Source organism: Falco punctatus (genome assembly GCF_963210335.1).
Source record: "Falco punctatus genome assembly, chromosome: 7".
NCBI classification, from domain to species: Eukaryota; Metazoa; Chordata; class Aves; order Falconiformes; family Falconidae; genus Falco; species Falco punctatus.
This window is the reverse complement of record NC_137587.1, coordinates 22,577,777-22,597,271: the sequence shown is the minus strand read 5'-3', so window position 1 is coordinate 22,597,271 and position 19,495 is coordinate 22,577,777. Positions and strand designations below refer to the sequence as shown.

Here is a 19,495-nt window from a genome sequence, read left to right as displayed (position 1 = left end):
TGGAGGCAGTACAGAAACAAAGCAAGAGGTGTGAAAAAGCAAAACTGTTGGTAGATCCCTCACCATGCAACTCCCAGGTTGCTATGAAGTGAAGACAGGAGAGGTGAAGTACTGCAGCTTGAGTGCAGTCTGCTCAGCACTCACATCCAAAAATCAAAGCCACGCAGTACTTTAATTAATCTCTACTCTTTTGCTGTGACGTTCAGATCTGGAAACAAACTTTTGTAATAACGCTGCACTTAAGATAGCAAGATGAATGCAGAAAAGCATTAATCATTTATTTCTATGAATTTCTACAGGCATTGAAATATTGCTGAATTTTCTTTTTAATACTTTATTCATTAGCCACAATATCCCATCAACTAAATGCTGCATTTCAGAATGAAACTGCAGCCAGCAACAAGAATTTTTATAATATCTCACATTTTTTGTTATTGTGCCTGAATTACCAATTGATCTAACCACTGGAGTTCAGCAGGTAATTTATCATCAAATCTGTCTCTATTCCAGCTTTTAGTCTCAACTGAAAGACTGTGAAAGCCTACAAGCAATTCTTGAAAAAACACAACCAAAACCCACCCCACCACCAAACCAAACCCATTTATTAATATAACTGTTCTGTTCCAACTTATAGCTTTCATTTGATGCCTTCCAGCCTAGTAATTTTTATGCTCACGTTCTTAAGTAATTTTGTGTTGTTCTGTCTTCTGCCCAGGTGGCTGAAAGGTTGTCTTGGTTTTCCATTCCCTTTTGACAAGATCTCTGGTGACTAGGAAGAGCAGACAAGTCACTGCAGGAAAACAAAGCTGCACCATTTGGTGAATTTTATGGTTTTTCATTCTATTTTTATTGCTCACAGGAATACCCATGCAGCATGACTATTTAAGCTTCTGACATATCATAGCTTCACTTGATGGATGCAGAGTTCAAATCCAGCAAGGACAAGTAGGACCAGGACAGATTTTCACAATTATAGTGTAAGGTAATTAAATTCCTCATAATATTCAGGGCTTTTAGATAGCACTTGAGAGGCCATTTTACTGAGTGAATACTAAAGCCTCAGGATGTATTTCATAAGTGTTCTGCAGCGGACTAAGCCAAATTTTAATGTACCATTACATGATGTGTACAGTAATGTACACATCACTGCTGTGATGTGCTTTTCCTCTAGCGTTTTCCACCTCAGGTATGACTACTTTCAACTGCTGTCATATGAAAGTACATGGTTACATAAAGCATCCAATTTTGGCAATTTTAAGTGATGCTTAATTTAGTTTAAACATTTAGAATTTATCTCATAATGTGTGCATGCATTTTTAAGGGATATGTAAGCTTCATGTGATGTACAAGCACACTTATGCAGAGATGAGCAGTCCTGGAAGAAACAGAACTATGAACGAGACACATAGAAGTGGCATCAACAGCCAGTTACGAAAAATATCCTTCCTCCCAAAGCTCAGCGTAGCTGTGGAGTCACACATACCGCAACGTTTGGGCTGGGTTCACGCCACGCATCTGGGGAGGACCACTATTGCGGAAGGAACTGCACACAAAAATGTACCACACAAAGTACGCCTGAGCTGGGAAAACACAATCACAGCGCGGCTTGTGATGAAGGTGAAAAGCTGCAAGAACTGAACTATAGCTTGGTGGCGGCAGAAGGCAGTGATACACAAACACCAGCAGTCCTCACCCTGCATGGCACCCACAAATGCAGAAGTCTGTCCCTGTTTATTTTCAGCATGCAAGACTTGCCACTCTCAGGCTTATTCTTAAGAAAAATTGCACGCTCTTCATGCATATTTAAGTGTACCCATGTACAGATGTACAGAGAGATATATTGAATATTCACTACTTAAAATATCAGTTCTGGTTACTTCCTCTTATTTCTTTGACAGCCATATCCTAGTCAATCTACTATCCCCCCCATCCTCTGAAAATGAAATCCTTTAAAATTTTGCTTCACAAGGTATTGACTTGCATCTTTAAAAAAATGCTACACGTGAAAGAGCTGATTTCTGTCTTTTCCTCCCCATCCCTCTCACCCTTTGAAAGGCAGGAAGCTGGATGCAGTCAAAAAGAAAAAGAGAACGAGGAGGGAGCTGTGGAGGAAGACAGCGTAACTCTAGCTCCTTAACTGGGTTAATATGTCTCCTGACATGGGAATAGAGAGCTTAAGAGAAAGCTGCGGGGGGTGGGGGGATAAATTGCAAGGCATGCACTACTCATGTAACAGCTGACATGCCTAATGCTATGTGATTCACAGCAGCTTTGAAATACTAGATTAAAACGTATAACAACCTTCTTATTGAAGGATGGATGGATTACGTTTCCACTGGGTGCAATTTGAAGAAGAGATAAATAAAAGAAGAAAATAAGTTGTGATGAAGAAGCCCAGTTTTGACTTGAATTAGTTTAAATGCAGCTTGCTCAGAGCAATTGATTTTCAATGAGAATAAATGGATTTGTTGGCTTGCAAACACTGATCAAGCATGTTTCCACCACACAGTTGCACAGCTATTGAATTTACTGTGTAGCATCTGCTGCATGTAAGTGTGGAAAACCATCAGAAATGATCAGTAACTATATATGTATACATAAATACATGTCAATTTTAACCCATAAGCATGTTTTTTTGTATCAGTTACAAATCATTAAACATCCAAAATTAGTTCAGATTTTGGTTTAAGTTTTGGCAAAGTTGTGGGTTTTTTCTTGTTTTGCTTGCTTTAACTAAATAGGCTCATTCACGTTTAGCAAAAGATTGAGCTTGGTTAATATTTGGGAATATTTGCATCTACAACATTTGCCTGAAACCAGGATCAGTACCACCTTTCAAGTCTCTGGTTTCTCACAGCAAAACTACAGAGGAAAGACAAAATAAATAAATAAATAAAAATCCACATCTGGATGATTCTATGTGTTTGAGCTTCTCTGAAGGGAAAAGGCAATGAATACACTCAGACTGGCACCATGGGAGCTCATTTCACAATAGGTTTATTAAGTCCTCCAGCAGAAATGTCTGCCCCGAAGTACGCTGTCAGGGAACACTATTAATAATAAAGTCTCTCTTTCTCAACGCCATGGGATTTCCATACTCCAGCCAAATACATTTTCTTTGAGTGAGTAACATTCTGATGTGTTCTGGGACAACTCCATAGGCATTTGCCAAGACACACGCTGGTTTCCTCAGACAGAGACACATGGCAGTTTAAACTTGGTTTAGATCATGAGTCTCAAGTAACGACAGGCCATCTGGCGCATTTCAGCAATACTGGCACTTTCTGCTCAGAGAGCTCTAGGACTTAAATAAGACAGACGTGGCAGGTCAGGAATTAAATGCATTGTCAGGGCCGCGTGCACAAAGCTTGCATGGCAGCACTTAACCCAAGCCAGCACAGCTGGGACATCACCCATCAAACCAGTAACAGCCACACAGGCAGCTTTGGGAGTAGAGCAAGACGACAAGCGAGTGTTGGCGTAAGGGTCAGGAGCAGTGCACGGTGAGATGCCAGATAGAGGACTGCTGCTGTAAGGAGGAGGTATCACTCAAAATGGAGCTGTGGGGACAGGCCTGCTCGAAGTCAGGGGGTTATGGATCAGAATTAAGCTGTATCAAAACCTCTTGGGAGGAGGGCAGAATGGTGCAAGGCTTGTAGACTGCACGTCTCCCTTGGTTTACAGTAGCAAAGATGCTGATACACAGGATCAGACAGTGCACAGGACCAGAGGAAATCTGGAATGAGAGTGGGAAGCATGAAGGAAGCTTCTTGCATTGGAAAGCTCAGCTGTTGCAGCACTAACTTCTTTCTGATTTGTTTTGGCAATGCTGTATAGGGCCAAGCCTGAATCAGTGGGAGAAGAAAGTATATGCATTTGGTCCTCCTACCAATCAGGATGTTAGTTTTAAGATGCATTTGTGCAGAAATCAAGACGACAACTAGGAAGCTGGTTTTGTTGCTGGTTAGTATAATGAGATGTTCTTACAACAGTCTGATGACTGGGAAAATAAAGAATTGCTGATTCATTTACAGAAACAATATCATTACTGAGGAAATAGTTTTCTCACTAAAAGAGAAATGTGCAACTAGATTTGTTGCAGCAACTGCCATCGTGTGCATTGGGTGATGACCTAGTCTGGGCATGGATCACAGCACTAACTCAATACCTACCCTCAATCTGTTTTTCATTTCACACTCCAAACTTACCATTAGACAATGTCAGATACATGCACACAGATGCCACAGAGACTGGTTTCACCTTACTTTCATTCTCTGTGGCTTGCTCATAGAAGTGAAGACTTAACCAAGAAGATAACGGTGTGATGTGTCCTCCTTTGACTGACCTACTTTGAGCCAAAAGCCAGGGAAGATGATCCACAAATCTACCTCTAATGCAGATTAAAACATGCCTTCGGCACAGCATCTCCACATGTACTCATCATACATTCAAAAAAGGTTTTATTCATCCTTTTCCCAGATTCCTGTGTTGAGAGAGGACCGTTAATGATAACTCCCTGAGGCTCCTTCTCCTCACGTTACACAACGCCTCATTCACAACTTGGGCATTGGACACATGGAAGCAAAACAGAGATGAGCAGTTCTTTCCCTGGTATTCAAACTTTAAATCAAACACCCACTTTGCTGCACTATAAACAGAGCTGCCTCTTTAGAGCACCGAGGCACTGCTGTAATGTTTCTTTTTTTTTGAGATTTTACATTTCTCCTGTGAGAAGCAATTACAATAGAAGTGTCAAGCAAAAATAAACCCCTGTTAATCACAGTCACTGTGAACCTGCCAACTAAATCATGTCTCAGTGTTGCTGTTCCATTTTTCAGGTAGAAATAAAGTGTGAGAATGCCAGTCTAGAAATTAAGCTCTTCCCAAGAGGGAGTCCAAAGTTTTTGAAAATACAAGCTGTTCTCTTGTGTTCATGACACTGACTGGAATGAGACAAGTACTAAAAACTGAGTATCTGATGATCATAAGAATAATTCAGGTTGGAAGGATTCTCTGAAGGTCATCTAGTCCAACCTCTACTCAAAGCAAGGCCACATGCACAGTTAGGTCAGATTTCTTGGTTCAGCTGGGCTCAGAGGTTTCTGAATAGCTCCAAAATACTGCTTCCACAGCTTCTCCAGGCCACTGAGCCCACACTCAGCTGTTCTGACCATAAACAACTTTCCTCCTAAATCAAGTTGGGATTTCTTTTCCTGTAGCTTGTGTTCATTGCCTTTTGCGCTTCCACCGTGCACTCTTGAGAAAGGGTCTGACCCTGTTTTCTCTGTAGCCTCTCATCCCTTCAGCTTTCCTTTCTCCAGACTAAACAAACCCAGTGTCCTCAGCTTCCATTCAAACATAGGTGCTCCTGCCTCTTCAAGTGCTCCAGCTCTTCATCCACCTATCACAAGTACTGAAATAATAGACACATTTCTTTTGGTTTTGGTCAACAAATAGGCAGGTCTATGAATCTGAAAGGAGAAGTGGAAAAACCTTTGGGCTCTCAGTTGAGTCATTATTTTTTCATACGTCTCAAACTCAGAAGCTTCATGCACTGCCTGGTGCATCACAAGGGACCTGCCTTCAAATCACCTGAAGGGAATGGTACTGAGCTTGCTCGTCTCTAAATCTGAGAGCTTTCTATGAGCTTTGGAGGGAGGTTTTGTTCTTATTTTGTCTTCATCTTTTCACTATTGCCTCTGCTGTGAAAAACTAGCAATTTCAAGGTAATGTAATTGCAGCTGCTGTTCCAGAACAGCAGAGTGCAAGGTGGCAGTTTCCATCATGCCAGGGAGCTGCCAACCAGGGTGGTACCTAAGGATAAGTATAATCAGTTTAAAGATGCTGTGAGGTCTCCCATTTCCTTTTTCTTCTGAGTAACAGGTGGTGGCTTGATGACTAGATCAATTGCTTAATCAATACTATGAATATTAACAAACATATCAGAAACCTGTTTTAGCTGAGTCAATCTTAAGACATCCAGTCTGTGTGTTGCAGACTTGAGCTTATGGAATGAGTTTTCAAATCAGATAAATGGTTATTTTCCCCAGGAACCTTCAAAAACAGTTAGCTCATACTGATCCAGCCATAAACTGCAATTTAGTAACGCAATTTTCACATCTAGTTCTAAAGTCATGTTTCTTTTCCACTGTAAAACCCTAATCCTGCAACTGCCAGTTACACTGAGTCACCACCATGAAATCAATTTCAGACAGAAGAGTCTGTTGCTCAATAAAAAGAGATTAAGTGGACTGAGCTTCGCTTAAGTAAAAACTTCATTCCAATTTCTATATTCCCTGCCTATCCCCAAGAACCCTGTAGATTTGCATTCCATTCATGTAGCTTAAGTTGGACATTTTTTTCTGATACAAAGATATCAAATCACACTCCTGAATCAATCAACACAACTCAAACTTTACTCAATCCAACTATTTTCACAGTAAAGATATTTTTTAAATGCTTCAGCTCAGATATGCTCCACTGCAGGGAGCACTCCCTACAAAGGCTTGACACCAACTGTATTGCCAGCACCCCCGTTCACAAGAGATATTTTCCATTTTACAACAGTACAAAGACCCAAAGAGCAAGAAAGGTCCCTTTGAACTGCCAGTCTTCTCTCAGTTATTGGTGCTGTCTACGTGCAACAACGCAGCTTTTGCATTTTTAGTGATCATCTGAATTTTACTGCAGTAAATTCACAGCCAAAGAACAAAACCCTTCACTTTTCAGAAATGGAGGGGAAGTTCTCTAAACAGACTCATCAGTGTATGTATCTGGTCTGATTTGTAAAGAAACTGCAGGACAGAGAAAACAGTATTTACTTTACAGAGACATCATAAACTATGAAGTCACAGGAATAGTTGGGTACTTCATATTGGACAACAGTCCGCTTGTGGAGAAAGGGAAAACAGTAGTTCTGTGCCACCACAGCAAATCTTACCAAGTTAGTGAAAACAAGCACCAGAAACCCAAGTACAAATCCTTCAAACAATTTACATCACCCTGAATAAACTCATCATCTACCAATGACAAAGGTCTTTGTTGCACTGGAAGATATTTTGTCTGGAAACACATATAGGAATGGTTTTGTATTCTAAATCCCAGTTTCTGCACCATCCGCACTTTTGTACATACAGCTTTAATAAAACAGTACGCACGCATAAAAGGTATTTCACATTTCTCTACCTGTGATCAAAGTCCAATAAGAGTATCTGGGTATGAGTGAGAAAACAGTTGCAACTTTCTTTCCTGAGTTCCCTAAGATCACACCCCCATCACAGGGAATGACTCTGACTGGTGATACGGTGATAGCCACAAAAGCCATGTAACTTTGAGTAACTCATTCCAAAAAAATATAAACACTTGCTTACTTAAAACAGAATTAAGAAATCTTGGTTCAATGCTTCACCTCGTAACAAAGATGCACAGAAAAAATAAACAGAGGGTGGCATTTCTTACATTCCTTCTTTTTTGTGGCTTTAGCAGTGTGTTTGCTTCGAGCCAGTGAGTACCAGTTCAAGCCATCTTCCCTGCTAACTGGGGTCCTTACCGGTGACGACGCTGGGGATTTTGGACAGAAAGCTCTTGACAGTGCGGATGGGAACTCCACCTGTTTTGTCATCCTGCATTCTCGTAATGATGTCTTCAATCTGTCAAAAGGAAGGAAAGACTTAGTGGTTTATGCAAAATAGTGACTGTAACGTTTATATACCACGAGTGCTTTGGAGCCCTGCCGGTAGGATGGCCTTCCCGTATATAATACCATGTGTATTATTGCACAAACACAGATGCAGAGCACAGCTACCACCTCCCAAAATTAAACCCTGAGACTAGATACCGCGAGACAACATACACCAGCTTGGAAGACTATGGTCAGACACTGACAATTCAACAGTAACTGTGCTTTTTTTGGATGACCAGGGAGTGACAGGTGTTGTTTGGTCCACACATGAATTGGATTAGACTCTAAACGGCAACCAGCTTAAGGAGCTTCCCATTCAGTCCACTTTCCCCTCTTCTCCCACATTCATGTGAACCGTCAATACTGTGACCGTGGGAGTGCTTTCATTTTCCAAAGGGTCCCCGTCACCAATGGCCTACCGCCGAAAGGAGCATGAGACAGAACTAGTGCAGGCTGATTTCCCCTGCCTCATGCTGTAGAGGCTGGGATGCTAGATGCCCATGGTCATTGTATGAAGTCAACAACCAAAAGTAAAATGATCATAGAGAAAACTCATTAGATTTTCACAGCCAAGTTACCTTTTACTTCACAGACACATAGACAATCCATCACATACAGGAAAATATACAATCATCTTCAAAACCCATGGCAATCAGAGGATCTGATCACTGGGGGAAGGAGCTTAATCCTCCTCCCATTTACTCCAAAACAGGAAGGGATTTTTGCTCCTTTTGAGGCTACACTCCCTGCGTTTACTTGAAGGCACCAGAGAGAACAAAAGAGCTGAACACAAGCACAGTGCAGAAATTTGGTATCTCCAAAAAACTCCCTTCAAATTAATAAGGTCTCAGAAGCCCAACAAAAATAGACCCAAAGCTGTTGGCTCTGTTAGCTCCAGCAGCTGACAGCACAGCCCTGGCTGTTGCTGGTGACTAAGGGCCATGGTTGATGGCAGCCAGATGGGGAGCACAGCTCTGATTTTACCAAAAGATTTTCTCCTCACGGATGCTATAGAACACAACCTCAGCAGAAGGGCTACATGGTGGAAGCACAGCCCCTCTCTCTCCCAAAGGCAGCCCGAGAGCTCAACCAGGTCTCCTCAACTCTGGAAAGCCAGCTTCATTTAGATGTGCAAGTGAGTTTTTCACAGACTTAACACCTACATTTCAAAACAAGTTTAATTTCTTCCCAAGGCGGCAAGACAATCTCCCTGCCAACTGCAGACACTGAATTTGATCACTGTGTTTTTAACCTCAGGCTATCACTTAACTGAACTGTTCACACCTTGTTTATACGTTATTTTTAAGTTAACACATGCCCCGAACAAATTCTCTGCAGGTATGAAGTCATAAAGATGAAAAAATCCTGAGATATTCAATAGATTGCATGAGGGTTGGGTACCTACAGCTCATTTGTGATAGAATAACACTACTTTTCCCCCAGCCCAAACACTATTAAAATTCATACCACCTTTTTCCCTTTACCTGAACTGTATGCAAGGTCACTTGGTGATGAAAACAGCTTCTTCCAGACCTAGGATACCTGGAAGAGTAACTGCTCCTCTCAGGCTGGACAAGAAGCATTTCACAGCAGCTCATGGTGTTGAGGTGCCTGAAGCATCACTCATTGCCAACCCAGATTTACGAGGCTACAGTACGGCAACACCAAACTGCCAGTGGGACAGGACAGCTCAGCTGCCTGCGAAGGGTGGATCAAGGTCAGCCAGACTAAAAACTGCTTCAACGTGACCAACTATTATACGCATTCATCTGTATGTACTTGTAGCTGGCATCAGAGACATTCTTCCATGCATATTAGGAGGAAACCACTCTGGACCATGCTATGAGTCCCGTGTCTCCAGAAACACTTCAGAGCTTAAAAACCACAAGCATAATTTTTGGCAAAACTGTTGTTTTCTCTTTTTCCATTTCAATGAAAAGCAATGAAACATATGAAAACCAAGCTAAAATAATTGTTTTGATGCAGGATTATAAACTTCTTACTCTTTTGCTCACTGTAAAGGAACACAAGACACTATTCATGTCATTATCACCCCAAGAAAAATTTCCATTTCAAGCAAAATAAACCTTTAATTATCTTAAAAGCGAAATATATTATTTTTACATAAACTACCCCCCTTTCAAGCAATCAAGCAGGCACTGATGTCTCAAATGGGGCCATTAATTTGGGCTTCAGTCACAATTACAAAAGCCTAGTGCAATTTTAAGTCACAGTAAACATAATTGCCCTAGAGATATCTCCTTCCCAACAGGCTACTACTTCTTCTTAACTTCCAGCCTGACTGCTGGCACTTTCTGCTCTCCTGATTTCTGAATGTGAATGTTGGATGTTTATTCTCTCCTTCCCTTTCTACTCAGACACCTCATCTCCTTCATTCCCTGTCCTCTCATCTGATCCATACACTACTATACCTGTTACCTTCCCACAGCACACACCAGCATTTGCAGTCTGCTGCCAGAGCGCCAGCCAGGTTACAGCCTCTGGTCTTCCCATTCCCAACATGCTTTCCTTGTGCTCTCCAACAAATTCCTGCACTGCTCAAAGGGGATAGCATAGCCTACTCAAAGAAACATTTGATGATAATTTTATCCTTCTTAAAGTTCTAATCAAGTTTTAAATAAAATATTTAAAACCTATATTCAGTAATCTATGTTGTTTTCGTTCAGTCCACTACAAAGGGAAGACTGATTCTTTGTACCAGCCTCTGTGTTTTGCATCCACTCAATGTCTGCAGATATTACCACCCTGGATCCAAATTCCTGCCTAGCTATAGAAATATTTCATGAAGTGATACAGTGGAAACAAGTGGATACAGTGACATAGTGGAAAAAAGCGATTATTAGAGCTTCAAGTGTGGAGAGCAGCAAAGAGGGAACATCAAGCATGAAGGTCACTTTCACTGAAGCTTTTCATCTTAACTTTCAAAGAGTTACCTAGACACTTCACTGCTAATGATTCTCCCTTCAGTTTCTGCAGGCCATTAAATACCCTTTAGGTTTCCCTATCTGGCAGACAGGGAAGGAATCCTTGTGTAGTTCATTTCATCAGGCTAGGAGGCAGGACCTAGTAAACTAAGCATTCCTCCTATTTATCACTCCTAAATGAACGAGCTTCAGTGAAATAACCTCTGCCCAACAAAAATCACGTGAAGAACAGGCAATGGTGTGGGTTGGGGTTTTTTTTGTTTGTTTGTTTGTTTTTGTTTGTTTGTTTTGTTGTTGGTGGTGGTTTGTTGGGGTTTTTTTCCTCCCCTGTTTTGGGGTTCACTGCTAAGTCTAGTCTGACTTTACATCAGTGAAGAGAATTGTTACTCTTCCCTCTGAGTGGATTCTGGCTAAATATCTCCCTGAGAAAGCCAGGGCAATTTCTGATCTGCTGTCACTGCTAGCTACACACTGTAACGTATGCCTAATAAACTACATCTACCTTTCTTCCTGACAGCTCTACCCCCTGTATTTGTCTAGAATGATTTTGTTTCACATTTACCCCCCTTTCAAGGCATCAAAAAGGGCTCTTGGCTTCAGGAGCACATTATCAATAGAGATGGGACTCTACAGCAGGTAGTTTATGAGAGTCTACCAACATATTCTGTTACATGGAACATTGGGGGTTGAATGCATATGTGGGATTTGCTGGTATTCCTTAGATGTTCTTTTCCACTATCAGCACTTTTGCTGGCGTAAGGACGGTAAAGGCATGAAGTAGAAGACCTTGAATTTCTATCAGAGCTAAGATGTCTATCACTAGAAGATGAGAAGCCTCTTTTCCGAGGCAGGGGAAAATAAAATACTACATTTGCTCACGTGTACAACAATGAATGTAACAATCACAGCCTGGCAACTTAGGGTCAGTGCCATACAACATTCCCAGTGCCACTATTTTAAGGGCAAAAATGACTCTCAGCTGTGCAGTAGCTTCTCTTTCTCTCAGCGCCAAAATGAAGCAGGTGCCCAGACTGCAGCATGTTAGCGTGCACAGCCTTGCTGAGCCCTGGAAGCACCCTGCTCAGGGTCAAGGCTGTCCTTGGAGGTGACACGCTGAGGGAAGGGCAAGTAATGCACAAACAAGAAAAGGTGACAGTTCCCACCTCCCACAACCCCATGCCTGGACATCAAAACCAGCTTATCAGAGCTAACTGACTGAACACATTTAATTACAACTGAACGAGTATCATGCAGCGATGTCAGAGGCCATTACGGTCCCCTTGTGCCAGCTCGCTTTTGTGAGCTAGTGAGGGCAACAGTGCCCTTTTCATACTCTAGCCTCTGACTAAGCTGCACATACTCCCTTGGATCCTGCAGGAAAGGTCCTGCTGCCTGTTCCCAAATATTTTGGTATGCACCAGCTTGCTGTCCGATTACTTGCAGCAGGTACCCTGCTCTCAGGGATTCCTGTCACCAGCTAACATGTGGCTAGAAAGTCTCTGAGCATCACTCATCAATGCCAACATTAAGTGTATAGGGCTGGACAGACAACTCTGTGGGATGCCAAATACCTTCTTTGCCCCAGCAGATGAGAGCTCTCGTGAACACTGGTGGAGGTGGATGACACATGGAGCAAAGGATTAGTCTGTCAGCTAGCATGATGGCAACAATTATAAATACATCTGATCTTTTAATTGAAATATAATTTTAAAATGGATGATTTCTTGTGTAAGCACCTCTGACTAACTCTTTGACACTACCTGTGTCTGTGCCTGTGCCTTCTGCACTTGACTCCTTCCACACAGCCCCACACACACACAGACAAGAAAAGTTAATTTGACAAGGTGTCTGAAGCCAACTTGCTTCACCAGTCTGGACGATTTCACTCTGCCCAAACACAGGAAAAGGAAGCTAAAAAAAACCAAAAAACAACACACCCCCCCCCACACACACACCACAAAACCCAAAACAAAACAAGGCTAATACATCTCTCTTCAGCACCCTCGAGGGAGAAAGGACAACCTTGCGTCTGCGACAGCACTGGAAAGCAGAAGAACAGCACTGCCAGCGAATTGCTGTGTGACCTTCAGCAAACAGCTTCATCTGTCTGTGTCCACACATCCCCTCCTGTATAACGGAGATAATACTGAATCACGCAGGGGCAGCGAAACTTAATTTGAAGATGTCAGAGGACTTGGAGTGCCTCAAATAGCAGATGCTACATGACTACAAAAGATAGGCTCCCCACCTCTGAAAACTTCTCACGATCCCAACAACAGCAACAAAGCCAAAGCAGAGCAGAGCACTGATGCATCAGCTGGCAGGGCCATTTGGCTGCTTCCCACATGACTAACATCCAGCGATGGCTGACGGCAGGGGCACTGATGGAACTTGTCCTCTTCCCGATGGAGCTTTAATCTCTGCTTCTTTTTAAATTTCAGAGTTTATTTCAGATAAAGGCAGAGTATACCACATAACTCCCTCACGCTTGAGTGAGTTTCAGGGAAGAACGAACATAACAACTATGTCTTTCAGATGTTTATTGGGAGGGTGAAACAGAGTTAATAATGTCACCTTGAAACTCTTAACATGCTTTAGCATTTATATATCTCTGTTGTGAATAGGAGGGTACCAGTGAAGGAACAACTAACAAGGCACTCGTGATTATCTGTATACTGCTGCTAATCTAGCTAGAGCTTCACAAAGTGAGTACCTATGCAGCAAGTCATTACATGGAAGGACAGGTTTCACCACATTAACTAACCAAAATGATGCTTAGAGAAAAACTGTGACGCTTCTTATTCAGCTGCTGAGGTGCAATACTGGAGTCTGGGGAGTACCAGGAGCAGCTTTCTGATCATACAATGCTGTCCCCAGCACAGTCTATGACATCAGCTCTGCATGGCAGCCCTGGTTTGGGCCTGGGCTGCATTATAAGAAAATATGGTCACAGAAAACGGGAGCTGGAGCTATTCCCTTCAGGCAGTATATGCACAGTTGGAAAATAGGGTTTAATACATAGCAAAAACCCTCCAAAGCTTAGCAAATTAATTCAGCAAACAGATTCTCTAAATGAGCTGAACTAATGCAATTTGTTCCCTCCCCAAAAATCAAGATTTTCAGCCCATCACTGTCAACAGTTAAAAGCAAAAGACATCAGTGCATCAGTGTTATGCAAATTCAATTTTTCATTAAAAACATTTTGACAGACAAGTCCCAATGAGCTCAAATTCTACACGAACTATAATTTCTTTAAAAAGGAAGCTATTTTGGCATGTTAGAAAGCTGTGTAAGATACTAAAAGTGAGTTGTTTACTGATTGTGCAACTGTAATTATGGTAGCAAACTCTTGGGACTCCTGCATTTTACAGCATAACAGGAGTTTCTTGTTAACAGTGGTGCATTTTCCCCCCTGCTTTCTGCAGTCATGGTAAAGAAGTCACATATATGCACGTGATCAGCTTGAGAAATCTGACACCATTTACATGGCTACTCTAATTAGAAACCTTCTCACATTAGCTGCAAATTAGACCAAATATTTACTTTGCTCAGTAAGTACAAGTGTTAAGCTTTTTATCACTGTAGGAAAGTATCATAAATATCCAGTGAAGACGATGTTAATTTTAAACAAAACACTCCAATGGAAACCAAATGGCTGTAGAATTATCATGAGGTGTTACACGTCACATTTTGGTGAAAGAAATTATACCACTACTGCCATACAGAATGCATTGAATAGGGGTGGCTTTTGTGTGACTTATGAACTACGCAAACACATTTGTAAACCTATGCACAGACACTGTGCATAAACACAGATTGTTTCAGCCAGGAAAACTGTAGGACGGCATAATCTATAAACTGTTTCTCAGTGTGTAACTTGAATTGGAGGAACTACTTTGGGGAAAAAGAAGTTCAGTCCCTCTGTTCCCTAAACAGTGCTGCTAAGAGAGCCACTGGTGCTGACAGCATCTGGGCTGCTGGTGTTTGTCAGCCAGTGACAGCACTGAGCCTCCCAGACCATTTTACACAGGTCACCAGTCACCTAGTACTAACTACTTCTGACCATGCCATCCTCAGCAAGATTTGAATGGACAATCCTGAAGTGCTCTGTAGTTACTATCTGCAGATAGAAGACTGAATCAAATCAAAGCGGCAGCATGGGTTGAAATATGAAGGAATAAAGTTGTTATAGGAAATGTAATGCTGCACTTTTGATAATTGACATAAGGGGACTGTGGTGAATATATTACCATGAGGGGTTTGGGGGGAGCACAAGGGTATGTGTTTTCTTTTGACAAGCTTTTACTGAAATCACTGACTGCAGGGACTGACAGCATCCTGCTGCTTTGCTCCAGCCAGGGTCGGACGCACAAGTTGCCATGGAAACAACAGAGATTTTCTTTTCCGTTGCATCACTGCACTGAATGTCAAACTACACAGGTCTCCAGATTGCTCACATGCTGATGAATGAGTAGACGTGCCTACCACTGTGTGCACAGGGACTATCACGGAAGGAGTAAACTCTGCCTGCGACACGACTGAGCTCCTTTGCATGCCCACTGCCACATGGGCATGCACATTTGGGACCCTTGCTGCTCCCACCACAGGCAGGGAAACAGGGTGAAGCCTGTTAACCCAACCTCAGGAATATCCAGAAGCAAACCTGTGACCCAGCTGCCATCTAAAATAAACCTGCACAAACTGCTTGAATTGGCAAGTGCCAAACAAAAGTAAGAGAGTTTAGTCCAACGGTTTTCATTTTACGAGTGCTTCTTTTGCAGGTTAGCTCCCACACTCTGAATTTCACTTTGAGTTCTGGCCATCAACTATTCATTCTCATACAAGACAAGAATATGCTGGTTTTGTGCTGAGATGACTGAGAAAACGCCAGGAATCTTAAATCCTCCAGTAACACTGGGCTGAGTCTCCAATTCATAACACTGTCTGAGGCCAGTTTTCCAAGCCTGATTAAAGTAGCATGTAAGAGTTTTAGTACTACACTAGATTACAGGAAACTATCAATACTCCTAGCCTGTAGCGGTCCATGCACCATGCGGCATGAGAAAGCAGCACCTCTCTCTTCCTCATGATGCTGAGCACAGTACCTGCAAAGGAAGTTCACTTTCCTCTGAAGAATCAAATACAAGCGACTTCCAGACAGAAAAATGCCAGACTTCAGTGGGTCACCAATCCGCTCACACACAGGAGCTCCTCAAATCTTGATAAAAATGAAGAGCTGGTTATGAACTACGCCCAAACCACTTCAAACCAAATCCACAAACCCAAGCGGACTCCCATTTGCACCTTCCCAAAGCTGGGAATTGGACAATATTCTCGAGGCTCATCATCTTTCTCTGGAGCTGGAAGAACAGAGCCTGCCTGTTCTCCCACCGCCTGCCTCCAGCGCAAGGCCGGGGAGGAAAGAACTACCCAGCCATCTCTTTCACAGCACCATCAGCATGTGAAAATGAGCTTCCCAGGCGACAGGGTGGAAAAGGCCATTCCTGGGTCTGGCAGAAAATAAATTACTTCAAGCAATGCTGAGCAGGTGTAAAAAGACAAGTTGTTCCTCATGAGTGATGTTTTCCACCCTTGCTACAAACTGCAGCAACTGCTACATAATTAATCTGAAGTATTTCATTAAATATATTATTTATTGAAATGAAATACACTGACATCAATACCAAGCAGATAAGAAGAGGGGGTGGAGCTGGTGGATGCCCGACCAGGGCTTTGGTATTGCTACTGCTTTCATTAAACACTGAGTAATGACGAGCAGGGAATGCCACTGCCTCACCTCAGACACTCGGAGATGACCGTACCACTGTACCCTTCTCTGGTTCTCACTTTCTTAAAGCATAAAGAGACTGTCCACCCACCACCAGGTCTTTAACAGGGAGAAAACCCTGCAGCTGGAGGGGGCAGGGATAAATACATCTGCTGCATTCCTGACCATATTCTGCATACAGAGGAAGAAAATGGAAAGAAAGTAACTCCCGTTTAAAATGACTATTTTCTGTTTAAAACTGCAAGGTCTAGATTTGCACTTGTATTTAGGCCCCATGCCTGCGGGAAGATTTGTGTCCATACCCTCATGCACGGACAGAAAGTTACTTGTAGTGAAAAAGAGGACACAGGAATCATAAACCAGGACTTTTACGCTGTGGACTTCTTGTTTCAGTCTGAGCTTCAGCAAAACACTATCAACTGCAGGCAAAATCACATGAAACCATGTAGTATGAACCTGAGAATATTACGATTTAATGAGAAATGCAGTGTACCATCATTCGCCATGCATTTTGCAAAGCTTCCTAAAAACATTCCTAATTTCTCCCACAGTACTGAAGCCACTTGGAACAATTCTCAAAATTGTTCATAAGATATTTCCAGTATTAGATGCAAAAGTTTGTGGTGTTTCCCTGCAGGAAAGCTGTATCACAGACACTGGATCTCTACCATTACCCTCCTTTATGAATTGATGAGGGAAACTACCCAGCATATCCCTTCTTTCTATTTTGGTACTTGATGGGCTCCTGTGGCTTAGCTAAAATAAGTTATTCATATATATATATACACACTATACATACACACACCCCAAATGTTTCTCTTCAAAACAACAAAAAAGTGGGGCTTCAGGAACTTGGGCTTTTTCTGCCTTTTTTTTTTTAATTTATTCCTCTGTGTATATAATACTGTTGCACATAATACAGTGTGACGGGTCATTTCATGCATCATTTAACTCTTTGCACTGTAAAGTGCCATACTACAATAAAGATCAGATACACCCCTCTCACCCCCAAATGCTGCAAAACAGATGCAAAGAGGAGCAGTTTATAAGTTACAGGAAAAAGAGGAAACCCTATTCAACGCTCAGAAGGTTGTATTTTGTTTCTTTCCCTCTCCACATGATAGTATCACCTTGCAATTATTTTTTTAAAACAAAGAAAACTAAAAAAAAAATACTTAAAAAAATTATAAAGGCAAAGATAGAGAAAGCCCCCTATAATTTCCACCTAGGATTCAAAGGTAACACTGCAAAAGAAAATGGTAATTTCCTTTGAATTTCAGAACAGAGGGAAGAAAGAGGCTTTGTGAAGATCTGTTGGAGAGTGAAAGAATGTAGATTTCAAAATTGTTTTTCATACCACTATGAACTATGTCTTTTCTCCATCCTGTTTTTTAATGCCTTTTATTAAAGACATACATTAGAAATTTTATAATGTTACGATCACAAAAGCATACAAGATTACCAGTATGAAACTGAAGACCTTGGTTTAGCCCATGAAGAGAAAAAGCTAAAGCGTTTGCAGACTTTCTGTACTAGAGCTGGGAAAGACTTCCAGATAAAAGGCAGTGATGGGCCGGGCTGGTATGTCCACCCACACCACTACCTAAACATTCCTCAGAGTACAGATGCAGTATTTTTAGTGAGGGGGTAAGATTTAAGCATTTAGCAATTATTGAAAAAGTATTTTTCAAGTGCTCTACTTCACACTCTGATATGTTAGTGAGCAGAAGAAAAATGAAAAGTATTACAGAAATAAATCTGAGTGTTAATCAAATCAGATTTGATACTGTCTGACCAACATGATCTTAATTAGGTGTTAATTTATTCATATACACTAAATTATACTGATAGGCCAGACTGCATAACACAGGCCTTCCAGAGCCTCTTTAACTGAGCCACTCAATTGCTTTGGCCCTTGACTTTGACAGCAGCTGTTGCTAGAATGAAAAACCCAAACTGCAAAGATTGCTAAATAGAAGGCATGAATGGAAAATGAACATACAATTCTCATAAGATGATCATCATTACTGGACTCATTAATATTTTCATGCACTGCAACTAGTATTTATTATTCTAAAACTGACTGGTGCTTTCCCTTTGGCAAAGCAAATGTTGCACATCAAACAGTACTTACAAGTTCTGCTGTGACACAATTATGGTCCTCACCATGGGTGAAGTTATTTACTTCAACACCAATTTTATGATTTGTTCAGTGGTTCTACTACTGTTAGCTTTGTCCTTTGGTAGCAATAATACTGTCAATTTACTAAGAGTAATGCTTGAACAAAACAATTTATAACAACACTTTGGAAAAAGAATAATTTTCGTTGTTTGTATAAAAAGAAATGTCAAATTTTCTCCCCCAAAGTCTTCCTTCTTCTGCTAATAATGAATCAAGGAACACAGCACTTGCACAACGCTTGTGGCAGTTAATAAAAGTAATGCCGTATCTGCTTTGCTTTCAAAACTCAGCAGCAAAGTGCTGTTTGATTCAACTCTGGCATTTAATGTATCTAATGCCCAACTGGGGCTCTGTTGTCCCTTGTAACCCTCTATTTCACAATACATATTGAATCCTTTCCATAAAAAGTCTGAGGTGTTTCAGCTCTTGCAGAATACAAATGCACTTTGGTTGAGCAGAAATGGCTACAGCTTCTGTGAACCCTGCTGGAGATACCAATTTTAAAGACTTCTACCTCTTGACACCTAAACAGTATTGTTCTTGATTTGGGAAGGTGGGGTGGAGTGTGTTACCTGTAGAATGAAAGTTAGAAATCCTACAAAAAAAAGGTACAGTTTCCTCCTGGTAGCTTATTGCTTTCTTCTCTACAGGGGCCTGTGTAAGAGATAACCGAAAACACTGCTCACAACGCAGAATTACCCAGCAAGAACACAAGGCTCTCTCACCTGCCCTTCTTGCCAGCAGACAAAAGCCTGCTTCTGGCCCTGTAATGCTGACTTGCTGTTCTATTCACCAAGAAAGGACAGAAGAGAATAGAAGGAGCAGACACTGCATCCTGTGGCTACAGCTCAGGAGCTATTTCAACATGTGAACATACCAAATGAGAGCAAGCGAACTAC

The 19,495-nt window shown here is 41.7% G+C and overlaps 1 protein-coding gene across 9 annotated transcripts in view; it reads right to left on the bottom strand.

Annotated features, from left to right (window-relative positions):
- The window catches only part of RGS6 (regulator of G protein signaling 6), a gene marked incomplete at its 3' end in the record, with an annotated part of 299,068 nt that overhangs the window by 102,019 nt on the left and 177,554 nt on the right, over positions 1-19,495 (bottom strand). For all 9 annotated transcript variants that reach the window (XR_013929786.1, XM_080397630.1, XM_080397629.1 and 6 more), the window contains one exon: positions 7,550-7,649. Coding sequence is in view for 8 of the 9 variants with exons in the window: in XM_080397630.1 (XP_080253756.1) it covers positions 7,550-7,649 (100 nt within the window). The remainder of the gene's footprint in view (positions 1-7,549; positions 7,650-19,495) is intronic.